The sequence below is a fragment of the Centroberyx affinis genome, unplaced genomic scaffold, assembly GCF_046629955.1.
Source record: "Centroberyx affinis isolate AG114_WGS23_722 - 3 ecotype Tasmania unplaced genomic scaffold, CSIRO-AGI_Caff_v1 ptg001246l_1, whole genome shotgun sequence".
NCBI lineage: Eukaryota > Metazoa > Chordata > Actinopteri > Beryciformes > Berycidae > Centroberyx > Centroberyx affinis.
Genome location: NW_027279757.1, coordinates 374,268 through 388,001, shown reverse-complemented (window position 1 = coordinate 388,001; position 13,734 = coordinate 374,268). Strand labels below are relative to the sequence as shown.

General features: G+C 43.4%; 1 protein-coding gene across 2 annotated transcripts in view; it reads left to right on the top strand.

The window, feature by feature from the left end:
- Positions 1-13,425, top strand: part of abca12 (ATP-binding cassette, sub-family A (ABC1), member 12) — an 81,118-nt gene extending 67,693 nt beyond the window's left edge. For both annotated transcript variants that reach the window (XM_071524907.1, XM_071524908.1), the window contains exons 61-71: positions 1,249-1,411; positions 2,306-2,559; positions 3,192-3,396; positions 4,547-4,656; positions 5,471-5,621; positions 8,480-8,614; positions 9,289-9,392; positions 10,093-10,185; positions 10,354-10,459; positions 11,777-11,914; positions 12,408-13,425. In XM_071524907.1, the coding sequence (XP_071381008.1) occupies positions 1,249-1,411; positions 2,306-2,559; positions 3,192-3,396; positions 4,547-4,656; positions 5,471-5,621; positions 8,480-8,614; positions 9,289-9,392; positions 10,093-10,185; positions 10,354-10,459; positions 11,777-11,914; positions 12,408-12,515 (1,567 nt within the window). In that variant the 3' untranslated portion in view covers positions 12,516-13,425. The remainder of the gene's footprint in view (positions 1-1,248; positions 1,412-2,305; positions 2,560-3,191; positions 3,397-4,546; positions 4,657-5,470; positions 5,622-8,479; positions 8,615-9,288; positions 9,393-10,092; positions 10,186-10,353; positions 10,460-11,776; positions 11,915-12,407) is intronic.
- The last annotated feature ends 309 nt before the right edge of the window (positions 13,426-13,734 follow it).

Here is a 13,734-nt window from a genome sequence, read left to right as displayed (position 1 = left end):
ACTGCTTTTAGTTTAACAACAAATGAAATTAGTTAAAGGTAATGTGTAGCATTTTAACATCAAGCAACAGGTATTGTGGGAAATATGGTCTACCAAGGTTTCACAATGAATTTGATATTGATTTTTAAAAACATTTCAAGCAACACCTTTAACCACATTGTTTAAAAGCGAATACTTTATGCCGCCCAGTTGGTTCATCTGTTGCTTCATTTTAAGTAAGAATGCAAATTTACTGCCTGCAACTCCAAACCAATGACACGCCATGCTTCCCACATCTGGATTACTGCAACAATTTAAATTGTTGTTCCCCAACTGTAGTTTAAGTTTGAGCTGGTGTGTTCCCTGTGCTGTAGCGGGCCCCCATCCTGAGCCCTAGATAGGAGGAGGCCAACTCTGCACTCTGCTTCTCATTTATCAGACAGATGTCTCCTTCTCAAGCAATGAATAATCACAGCGCTCCATCTGCCTGCCTGCCAGCCTGCACCCACCTGGGTCTGGTCTGCAGCCTCCCTGCTTCTGTTCCACGTCATGGCTTGGCACCCACAGTCTGCCTACCAAGCACCTTTTTTTCGGGCATGACAGTCAGGCTCTCTGTCTCTGTCTGGCTCTATCTGTTTCTGTCGGTCTCTCTCTCTCTCTCTCTCTCTCTCTCTCTCTCTCTCTCTTCCCACCCTGCTTCCTCATTTTTTTCCTCTCCTTCTCCCTCTTTCTCCCTGTTTCCCACTGACCCCAATCAAATGAACAAGCAGATTATTTGAGAGAAAAGAGAGAGGAGAAAAAAAAAAAAAACAGCAAAGGATGCGCTGCCACCAGGGAACAGAGGGAGAAGTAATTTATCTTCCTCTCTTTTGGCGTCATGTTTGAATGTTTACCCTCCTCATGGTTTGGTATTTTTCCCCTTCCCTTTTCAATGTTCTCTGGTGCCTATTTTCATCAGGCTCACAGCTGCTCCATTTAGCCTGTTAAAGGACTGCGCCACTTCAGTCAGTTAAAAAATGCAAGGGCATGTCATTTTAGAAAGGGGCATTGATGGAGGGAACTGCATAAATTCTCTATATCCACTTCCATCCTCAAGAGAATAAACTGAAATCAAAGCCGTCTTTGTGGGCTTTCTGCATTTGAAAGCCAACCCCAGCCCCCAGATCACAGCAGGGCTATTTTCAGGTGTGTGGAAGAGTTATTTTTACTGGTTTGAACGATGAGAAGCTGTATTTAAGCTATCCTGTCATTGTCTTGTCTCGTCCCCAGGTTCGCTACCTTCCCCTGGATGTACCTCTTGTCTGGTGTCTTCAAGGATGCAGAGATGGCCTTCATCACCTACGTGTGCATCAACCTCTTCATCAGCGTCAACACCATCATGTCCACCTCCATCCTCTACTTTCTGGGTCAAATCGCAATGCATGACAATGAGGTCAGCCATTGAACGGTCCCAAAGTTGTAAGAGTTGGGGCCTTAAAGGGTAACGCTGGTGTTTTGTAATGCATTTCCTACTGTCAACAAATGACTATGAAAATAACAAAATCAGCAATGAATTTGTTTTGCTGACAAGTCTCGTCCATGTAGCCGATGCCCAATGCAGCCATGACCCAGCAGCCATAGAACTCCATTGTATTAAAAAAATGATTAAAAACACGTCACAGAGCCATGCCGTTGCTCTGGCAACATATTTCATCATCACGATGCACCGGGCCAGCCGACTTTTTCCTCAAACAACTTAATAAGCCGACCGTAAACACGTTTTCCATCTCAGGAAAGTAGTTCCGTAACACCGAAAATAGTCCCCGGGGTAATGAAGAATTTGTTCCCATTTGAATTTGATTTGGTAATAACTACAACAGCCTGACTTTTCATGGTAACAGTTTGCGATGTATAAAATTGAAACTATGTGTTTGTGAGCTGTATTTCAAGGTTTTTAGCTTACAATTGGAGCCAGTGACTTCCAAGTTGAAGGCTAAAAACGGTACGTGGGAAGTCAGAAAGTAATGGGAGTAGAGCAAACACATTGTTGATTTTGTTATTTTCTTCTGATTTGCTGACGGTAAGAAATACATTAAAAAACACCAGCATTATCCTTTAAATGTGTAGCTGTTAATTACTTGATGAATTAACATGGACAGCGCAACATTGACAGTCCTTCACTTGCTGCTGTGGTGATATTAAGTTTCAGGGGAATGAGTCATATTTTGCAGGGTAATCGTACTCCTCAATGTCAATGACAGTGAGATTACATTCAGGATGAGCACTACCTGAGATGCAGTTTTATATCCTCACTGTCTTCCTCTCTGTCCTTCCCTCCCTCCCGCAGGCCATCCAGGAAATCTTCAGGAAACTGAGCCACGCCTTCCTCATCTTCCCCCAGTTCAGCTTTGGCAACGGGCTGATGGAGCTGGCCAGGGTCAACATGGAGGTCCAGATCCTCAGCGGCTACGGCATCGACGCCTACAAGGACCCCTTCTCCACCGACACGCTGGGCTGGATGTTCATCTCCTCCTTCCTCCAAGGCCTGTTCTTCTTCTCCCTGCGCCTGCTGCTCAACAAGTGGCTCCTGCGCAAACTCAGGTGAGATGGCGAGGAGACGGCCGGCGTGCGGAAGCGAGAGACGTGTGCGCCGATGCAGCGAACCGCTCGGCCGTGAACGATCGCGAACCGCGCGCGTACACTTTCCGGGCTTTGTGATGCGCTCGGAAATCTAATTGAATTGAAATTGTATGCATAGAAAGTGGAAATGATTCTGGTTGCGCAGTGGGGCACTCAATTATCAAGCACCGGAACCGCAAATTGGTGTGGAAAGCATTTTAGTATGCCATGAAAAACATTTTCACTGCAAATTAGACCGTAGCGAGTGTTTAAGAACATTTAGCGTTTCATTTATTAGATCAGCGTAGGATTTCAGCATCTCTCGGTGTTTTGTACCAATGGAAATAATGATAAATGCTGATTATTATTCTCTATCGCTCGTTTATTATGCTCTCTCTCCCTCTTCTCCTTTTTCTATTTCTACTTTTTTTTTTTTTACTTGTCAAAATCCATCATAGATTTAGTAAGACTTTCTCCCTCCAATCACAGTTTCAATCCATCACAGATCTAACGAGTCTTTTTCTCTCTTCTCCAAGTTTGTTGCCATGACACTCTAGTTGCCTCTGATAAATTACAGGCACACCCAGTTAACGGAATTATTCTTCCCTTTGTAGGCGTCTGATCTTGGGCAGAAAAACGGTGCCCCAGGTGGCCGGCGAGGACGAGGATGAGGACGTGGTGGCCGAGCACCAACGGGTGTCCAGTGGGGCGGCCAGCTCAGACGTCCTGCAGGTCGACCAGCTCACCAAGGTCTACCAGCACCTCAACAAGAAGGTCCACGCTGTCAAGAGGCTCTCCGTGGGAATCCCTGCTGGGGAGGTAGGCTTATATGTCATCATACATGAGGCATACGTGGGTCAGTATTGCCTGCACCTTGAATGGGGACTGCTAATTGGGACAAAATCAATGTAGGTAACATAGGAGTGTCTTGAAATGCCAATGACTGGGGAGAAATCTCAGCTGCTGGCAAAGTAATCGTCATTGGTATTGATCAACAACCCTATCAACCCCCCACAGATATATCATTCTCATTTAGTGCTGCGGGGCAGTAAAGATCTAATGTATTGCCCCTTTAAAGGAAAGTATAAGGAATAAAAGTATTATGCCAAAAAAACAAATTGCCTTTCACACTTGTTTCAAAATGCATCCCTTGCATCATGGCCATAAGGCTGCAGGGAGGGAAACTCACTGGATGTTTCTGTGTTAATGGATCTGAATAGTGACCTTAACATCTGTGCAATCTTTGAAAAAAGCCTACCATAGTACTGTATGGTGACCAAAGGCAACACAACACACATATGTAATCTGCAAACATAAATAATTCATCTGGAATCAAAGCCCATGTATTTAGAGCGCTGTATGAACAACAACTGAGATTATCTTTTTTTTGTTTTTTATTAGGTTATTAGGATTAGGTTTTCGGGTTGTCCGTCCGTCCCATTCTCATGAACGCGATATCTCAGGAACACCTGGAGGGAATTTCATTACATTTGGCACAAACGTCCACTTGGACTCAAGGATGAACTGATGAGAATTTGGTGGTCAAAGGTCAAGGTCACTGTGACCTCACAAAAGACGTTTTTGGCCATTACTCAAGAATTCATACGCTAATTATGACAAAATTTCACACAAATGTCTAATAGGATAAAATGATGAGGTGATGACATTTTATATCCAAAAGTTCAAAGGTCAACTTCACTGTGACATCATAATGTTTTGTTTACCACTGTAGCTGAGAAAACGATCTTGGGTCATTCTACAAAAACGGTGGAAGTGCTGTCACTTACTTTTGCAGACACCAAAATCCTTTAAGTTGACCTAATAATCACATTAATTATATATATTCAATAAATAAAGACTGTCCTTGCAATGATAAAACAAAGTTTATTGGCGGAGGCATACAACCGTGAGGTGGTTATTTTCAGTTTGATCAGTGTTAACAAGTAGTGTGTGTTGTCTTTGTCTACAGTGCTTTGGTCTGCTGGGTGTGAATGGAGCAGGAAAGACGACGACTTTCAAGATGCTGACTGGAGATGTGAGCCCCACCGATGGCACGGCACAGATCAAGGACTGGGATGGGTAAGCTTATTGATTTATTTGATCATTTTAAAAACACATATCATCCATGCAATCATGTGAAGAAAACATCTCGAGGATAGCATGAAAATGTCTTGTTTCTATCGTTGACTTTATCGTCCTTTGTCAAAAGTGAGTGATTGCATATAAGCAGAATACAGTATACCCAGCTTTTTTAGTCTGAAATAAGTCTTCATGCTGTAAATTCATTGTACACATCATTGTAAGTAGTAACAAACTGGTGTAAGTTATGTTAAAAAAATTACTTTCTGAAAATATCGATTTACCTCGACATCACTGCCCTCAATTAAAAAAAACATCAGGTTGTTATTTATACTTATACAGCATATTCCTCAAAAATGTATAATTCAAGTAATTAAAAATAATCAGCATGGAGGAAAACAGATGGGTTGCATAAGCAAGTCCATTACAGGATGATGCTTTCCAGAGATTTCTTTTCAGTCTTACCGGTTGCCCAGGCTGCACTGTCTAATGAATCTGAACTGGAATAAATTTGCACAATGCAAATAGCCACAGAGAAGGCAAGAGATGCGTCTGCTTTGCATCAGCCAAAATATGAACCGTAATGTTTTGAGATTTAGAATGCACTGAAACCAAAACATACAATCACAACCTTACCCAACACCCGTCTGGCTCCCTGTACTCGCTTTATTTGTTATTGTCGAGGGCTAATTCCCAGCAAGACACCACTATAGACAGCAGCGCCACTGGGACCTCCCACGCACATCAATTCTCCATCTGTCCTATAGCATTCAAGAGAATCTGTCTTTCTTTATGTCCCCCCCCCCCCCCCCAGGCGGATGGTAGACATCATGGAGTGCCGTAACAAGGGCATCAACATCGGTTACTGTCCCCAGGTGGACGCCCTGGACGATCTGCTCACCGGAGAGGAGCATCTGTACTTCTACGCCCGTATCCGCGGCATCTCGACGCGGGAGATTGACGGGGTAAGGCAGAGTCTCCTCAAAGCGTCGGGAAGTGACGACGCCATCCGCAAAAATGACACGGGATCAGATATGAATTCAAAGGTGCACTCTCCCGCTGCCAGACTAGTAGCTGTCGGCGCTTCCATGCATACTGAATCAGACGGTGTGAAGTGCTGACTGATGTGTGCTGAAAGGTGTGCTATCTGGGGCGGCTAAAAACGTAAAAAAAAAAAACGCTCGCTGTCAGTCGGCTGCGATCCCGGCTTGGAAATAAGGCTGATGCTGTATGTATCACCACAGACAAATTTACATTTAAACGATACTTTGATAATGAGAGGATTTCATTTGACACGTCACTTCAGCCCAACTCGGCCCATTTATCATTTTGAAAGCTAATCAATCTTGCATTCTCCGGTGATTACTGAGAGTGTCTGTTTTCCATTGCCGCTGAAATCAGTGGAATCTGCCGAGCAAGCAATCAAAAGATGATGGGATTTCTGATTTTTTTTCTTGATAAAAAAAACCCTCCAAAAAAAAGACAACAATTGATAAGGCGCACACTGGCCTTGACCAAACAGCTCTCTCTCTCTCTCTCTCTCTCTCTCTCTCTCTCTTTCGCAACGCCATCTCTCAACCAAGGATGCATAAGCCCCAGAACAGTGATGGGCTCTGACAGCCTCAGTCATGTGTGTCACACATCTCCAAGGACACACACACACACACACACACACACACAATCAAGCACAGAAATGGATGCGTCTGGCTATAATCAGCGTTGCAGCTCCTCTTTTCCGGTCAGGGTGCTGACAACAATGGCAGTAATGGCCACAGTATCGGTGGTGGGCTAATTTGCCGAGATGAGGTTATATATAGAGCTCCTCTTATGTTGTCTCCCCCTGACAGTCCCCTAGCTGAGGATAATGAGACAAGCCTTAATGGGGCCATTTCACATTTACATGGTTTTGTCAAGCTTAATGAGCTGTTACATCAAAGGTGAAAGAAAGGGGCTTTTATGGGAGAACATAAAAAACCAACATATTTTGATATGAACCAGTCAAGGATATGCCATGTTGTTGGTGCTAATTGTTCAGATTCAGCTGCTGTCATTGTATCTTTGTTCGTAGCATGCGTAGCAGCCTAGTATGCAGTGTTCAGTCAACCCAGAATCATATTTAGGAATCAAAGCAAAAGGCATATCCTCCTGCAGAGACGAGAATTTAAGGGAGATGCAGTATCTGAGTGCATTCATCAGGCTTCCAAAATACATTTATGTGTAAATTTTGCCAACCTGTGGGAAACACCTCAAGCTTATCACACAGAAATCGACTAGTAGCATTCACAGCCCCGTTTACAGGCTTTTTTTCTGCTTCATGTGATTAATCACTTAGATGAAAAGGCAAGTGGAGCACGGTTAGATGTGCAGGTTGATGTGCATATCCCAGCAAATTTAAGAGTTAAGTGAATGAGTTAGTTGCTGCCTATCAATGGCCTTTCAGCTCTGCTTTTAGTGCACAACACACTCACTCAACACTCACTGGATAAATTGATATGCTCCAAATAAACTCTGCTGCATCAGTTCCTTTTGTCTAAAAACTCCCACCATGAGGTAGCACAGGGTTGGAAAAACAAAACAAAACACAGTCACCAAGTAAATCCATCACTGATGTAAAAACAGAATTAAATATGCATGGGAGTGGAAAAGATAGATACCTCAGTTATTGGCGCTGCACCTGCACTTGTCCTTGTAATGTGCAGGAGGGTGGACAAAATAACAGAAACACCTAACAATTATGCATATCAAGTAGTCAATAAGGAGTAGGTCCACTCTTTATCTTCAGAACAGCTTCAGTCCCTGCTGTCCTCCTGCATCCTGACCTGTGTGTAGTGGATAGTGGAGGCTTTTCTTCAGGAAGAAAAGCCTCCAGTTCTTTGAGGGATGAAGGAGGAGGAAATCTACCTCCTGTAAAGGTTTAATGAGGTTTAGATCTGCTGAAAGGAGGACTTCATCCTGATGTTCATGAAACCGCTCAAATTGTTTAGCACTGTGTATGGTGACACTTAACATCTTGGAATACTGCAACATCAGGGGGACACATATATAGTGTTTGCATACTAGTTTCCTCCTGGTCCTGTAAAATAGTTTCATATTCCTTGACCATTATACGACCATGTAGAGCAGTCATCAGAGTGAACGCTGCCCGTACCATTACAGATCCAGCATGGTCAACAGTTGGCGACAGTCACTGTGGGTTGAAGGCTTTCTGTGGCTCTCTCCAAGCGTACACCCATCTGGAAAAAGGAAAAAGGCAGAAAGAGTCATCAGTACAGAAGCTGCAAACTTTACAACGACTATAAAGATATTCTATTCTCTTCTAACACTTTTTACATGTTTCCACTGCTCAGGGTCCAGGTTTTGTTCTTCACCAGGTTATGTGTCTTTGTGTGTTGGCCTTGGACACAATCGGTTTTTGAATGGCATTATCTGCCATAAATGACAGCATTGTGGGCTCACCACACTCTTCCTCTTTGCCAGTGCAGTTTGTGTTTGACATATTTTGTAATGATTTTTTAGACTGTTCCCCTGGCCACATTAAATAATTTTGCAGTTTTTGTGACTGCTGCTCCTGCAGTTCAGGCACCGACTATTTGGCTTCTTTGGAACTCTGTTAGTTGGCTCACGTTGCTTTGAAAAGTCACATATAACAGCAGTGACCGTCAGATCTCTTTTAAAGCCGACACATACTGCTAACTGGCATTCAACTTAATACGACTCGCCTGTGTAGCTGCCTTTTAGCTAAGATTTAGTTTCCCTTTTTCATGTGGTGTTTCTCCGATTTTATCCACCTCCCTTTAATCCCCTGCCCCTGTTTCCCGCTCAGGTGGTGAACTACCTGGTGAAGAAGCTGGAGCTGGGCTACCACAGGAGCAACGTCACCGACGGCTACAGCTGCGGCACGCGCAGGAAGCTGTCCACCGCGCTGGCTCTCATCGGACACCCGCAGATCCTGCTGCTGGTGAGGACCCGTTCATTAAATCGCCCGTCTGGCAGGCCGACAACAAACATGAAACTAACTTTACACCGCTGCTCCTCCTGAGCGGGTCTTTGAAGTAAAGTAGACATCGATCCCCTAGACTTTGGCAGATCTCATATAGTTAATTAGTTTGCTTCTCCAGGCTTACCCCAGGGTGGTCTTCCCCCTAGCATTCAACTCTATTTCTACCTCACATCTCTATCATATCCTCTCTCTCTCTCCTTCCTCCTATCCCCGTCTTTCCCCTTCCTCTTCCTTTCCTTTATCTGTCTTCTTAATCCCCCCCCCCCCCCCCCATCCTCTCTTGTCTCGTTCCATCTGTCCTTATTCTTGCTTGCTTCTCTCTGTCCTTGCTTCTCCTCCTTATTCTTCCCCTTACGGGTTTGTCTGTCACACACTGGCCCTCCCGCTTCCCTTATTATTTTGCCACTGTGCATCTGTGCTTACTCTTTCTGTTAACCCTGTCATTATTTTCTCCCGTCCTTTTCCCTCACCTCACTTCACTCGTCCTCTTTGCTCTGTCGTTCCTGTCTCTTTGTTCTCACCTGATCTCTCCATCCCGGTTTTCCCCCCTTTATTTTCTTCTCTCCTGCTTCCTCCCTCCTCTCTTTCACACATCCTGCCTTACTCTTTCCGTTCAACCCCTCTCTCCGCAGGACGAGCCGAGCTCTGGCATGGACCCTCGCACCAAGCGCCACCTTTGGAAGATCATCTCGGAGGAGGTGAAGGGGAAATGTGCCGTGGTTCTCACCTCTCACAGGTTAGTAGACCCATACTATGCTGATAGTCCATCAAAAAAAGCCTTGAAATGTGGCACTATGTACTCAAACATCATTATTTTCAAATTAAAACCTCATAATTCCAGCTTGTGTTTTAGTTCAGTTTTAGGACTTCATGGTCCTCTGTGGTTTGAGAGAATTCTACTACCTTTGGGCTGATGAAACCCTTTCTCAACCCATTGGATGAACTTAAAAATGCATGGTTGTCATTCTTTTAGAGTTCTTGTGAATAGACAAAGGCATGCAAAGGAAGTAACTATGGTGACACAGCAACAAAATATGGCTGTGTACTATGCTGAAACAAACTAGCCTGTTGGACCCAGTCTGAAAGCTGCCTTAGACACAGCTGATTGGATTTTGACACAACTTAGGGGAACATATCATCTCATCACTGCATTCCAGCACTTTCAATATTACACTAATTGGCTCAACAGAGGCGTTAAAATTACAGGTCAAAATTATGTCTTGTGTTTTTTTCCAATAATGAAAATAACTAGGCTATATGGCTATTTGTAAAGGTTGATAAAGTGAAAGGATTGAACACCAGCAGAAGAGCAGAATGTTTCCTCGGTTGCTACGTGACAGGAGGCATAGCTAATTATGCTAATGTTGTTCCGGTGCGAACTTTTATCTCTCTCTCTCTCTCTCTCTCTCTCTCTCTCTCACGCCCCCATATCTCAGCATGGAGGAGTGCGAGGCGCTGTGCAGCCGCCTTGCCATCATGGTGAAGGGTCAGTTCCGATGCCTGGGTTCCCTGCAGCACATTAAGAACAGGTCAGTGGCCTCCACCCTTCCTCCTCCCAGCCAGCCATTACCTCCCCCCCCACCCGGCAGTCCTTTGTTGTCCTCTCTCTCTCTGACTCCTTCTGACTTGTAATAACATTGACCTCCTGCGGACATGTAATAACACGGCGCTTTGTTTGTAAAATCCCCTTTGAGCAGATTCGGCAGCGGGTTCACGGTGAAGATGTACCTGGCCATGGCCTCCTGTGATGTGGAGGCGATCACCGGCTTCATGCAGCGCCGCTTCCCCAGCACTTACCTCAAGGTGAGCTGAGCCGGCTATCCAAGGCTTTCAAGAGGACTCGGCAGAATAGAGGCAGTATCCCTCACGCATTGTGGTGGGGAGTTGCAAGAAACATAGAGAGTACATAGACATTTGATGGATGTAGTTGTATGCTGGGGGATAACTTTGAGCTTACAGTGTATAGTGTTAGATATTTGTGTTGATATGTTGATATATCAGTTTGATATTAACAATCAGTATTTTAGTCGGCTATTGTCCAGTCAGTCGTTTACCTCTGATGTGATGGATGTGTTGCAATGTGATTGATTACATATTTATTGTAGAATTGATCAATACTACACTGGTTGTCTATGGAAGCCCTTAACCTATTACTATTATTATTATTATTATTATTATTGTTATTATATTTCATGCATAGATTAGCCACTACAGTTGCAAAGTTTACACACATTAGCGAGAGTGAGCATCACTCAATACAAGGTACAACTTCAGAGTTGTCAGGCTCTGACCAGCAGTGAAGAGATGCTGTAACATATGATATGCATCATTTCAATCAGTGATCAGACCAGTGAATGGTTGATCACACTGGTAAACTAGTTAATCAAAAGATTGGCGACTGATCAGCATCGGCACTGCCAGCTGAAATCTGGGAGAAGGTGAGGCTGCACACGAATGGCCAATCAGATCATCATCATCTTGTTGAATACAATGGATTGTGGGAGTTTTATATTCTAGGAAGGTTGTGTGAATATTCATAATGATGTTAAATGTTAACAGTAATTGAACTGTTATTTGCTTTTATCTGAAAGCAAAAAAAACAATAAACCAAAGAAAAAAATACAATTATTTTCTCAAGTACCATAAATCAATTTGATAGTGCATATAAGAGTTAAGTGTCTGATGACTGCCCACGTCTTGCACTGTGGGAAAAATATCACTATCAGCACTTGAAAACCCATAAATGAAGATCGTTATTTGCATGCATAGCCATCGGTGGCATGAAAAAAACGTTGCATTTTTGGGATATATACGACGTGAAATCGACATGTTTATGCATGGTAATCAGGAGCACTGTCAAGAGAACGCTTATGCATCGGCCTAAGGCAATGACACTCACTGACCCTACTGTTTTGTATGTGGGACTGTATGGGTCAGTGGGCAGAGTGTGGGATTAGAATGACAATTAGAATGAGAGTCATGCTTTTTTGGAGTTTTGAAAGGGTTTCATAAAAAAAAAAATAGAAAAATCTCAACCCATAGAGGACCATGTAATCCTTATACTAGGCTTTTTACCCTCTACAAAAGGTGTTTACTTGTGTCTTCTTCCCCCACTCACAGGACCAGCACTCCACGATGGTAGAGTACCACGTACCTGTGGCGCCGGGAGGGGTGGCCGACATCTTTGACCAGCTGGAGTCCAACAAGACGGCACTGCAGATCAAACACTTCTCTGTCAGCCAGACCACACTGGATGAGGTGAGAGAAAGAGAGAGAGAAAGAGAGAGAGAGAGAGAGAGAGAGAGAGAGAGTGGCAGAACGAGTGAGAGCTTTTGGAGAGGCGGGTAGATGGTAGATAGGGACAGAAAAAAGGAGGTGAGGAGTTGAGAGAAGAAAAGGAAGGGTGGGAGGGGAAGCAGGGATAGAAGAAAGTTGAGTGGGAGTGAAAGACAGAGTTGAGAAAGTTAAAGAGAGGCAGAGGGAAACTGACAGAGGGTATGCCAGGGGGAAAATAAAGGGAATATGAGAAATAGAGAGAATACACAGGCTTTAAATTCAGCCAGCGCTGATATTCTCCAGCCATTCTCGGCCCATCTGGGACTGGGAGGTGCCATATGTTGAGGTGGAAGACAGAGAGGGGAAATCAGGGGGAGAGACCGACTGGCGGACTGGGTGAGAGGGAGAGTTCAGAGAGAAATAATGGGTTTTGATATCGGCACGGCGTATAAATCATTATTGAATCCCCTCCCAGGTCTTCATCAACTTCGCCATGGGGAAGGTCGACATGGAAACCATACCGATTCACAGCGAAGGAGAAGAATGCGACAGCCTGGGCTCCATTGAAGCGGTAGAAACATAGAGCCGACTGACCTCCATCTTTTCCTGAAACTGTCCACTCAACCTGAAAGCACAATATCTGTTTTTAAATCTGACCTACATCTTAATATATATGTGAAATAAACTATTGACTTTTTTTTGATAATCTTGATTATTTGTTGAAAGTCTTCTGACTGACCTTATGAAGAAGAGCTTACATTTCCATGATCACTTTAAACTGTAAATCAAAAGTGGCAGGACTTGTCTCAAAGCAATGATCAATGCATACACACATATACTGTATTGTGCACATTTGCACGCACGCACACACATGTACATACACACCGCTGATTAGCAACATAGTCGAAAGATAAACGTCTCATGTTTCTTCATCTTATTGTCATATCTGTTGGCTAAAACAAGTGCAATTATTTGTTTACTTTTAGTTCGACAATCTTGTTACTCATGAAGGCATTAATTGTGTAGGCTATTAATTTTCTATTTCTCTCTGCGGTGGGGGCACTGTTCATTATCAGAATATTTTACCGTGGGCGTTCATAACCTTGTAATGAGAAACATTGTATTTCCTAGTTGCCATTATTATATTTTGGCCCATATAATGACAAAACATGATCTCACTTCATGTAAAAGCACACATACACTAAGTACATAATGTGTCTAAATGAGTCAGTTTGTATCCTGAGGCTTATATAATTACTGCCTAGTGGGTGTATATCACAAAAGAAAATGTTCTTGGCATTCAGAGATGAACTCTCTCAATATCTGCACTTTTCCCTTACTCATTAACACTTCCTCTAAGGGCATATCTAACTTTTAGAATGAATGTACTGAATATTTAATGGCTCCTTTTCTGCTTAAGGCCCAGCTCCACACGGTTTTGAATTTATCAAGCTTATTTTTATACATCTAATAAAGCTATTTTTCAAAAGCAACTGCTGTTCATTGTCCTGTACTTGCCTTTCTCACAGTGTGTAGATAATGGATTACATGCAAGATGCTTAATATCGCAGCTACACTGAATGTACAAAATGTTAGGGACGTCTTCCTGATGTTTAGTTCCACATCTCAGTTGTCTCAAAGCTTAAACATCCTTCTACAACTCATCTGCTTTTCTTCATCTACATCTCTTTTGTGATTGGTATGGATTTAATAATTTAATAAGGGAAATCAAGGGATGATGGCTATTATCTAGATTCACCTCATCAGTGTATTTGATGAAAAGAACTGGTAGCCCTAAAATA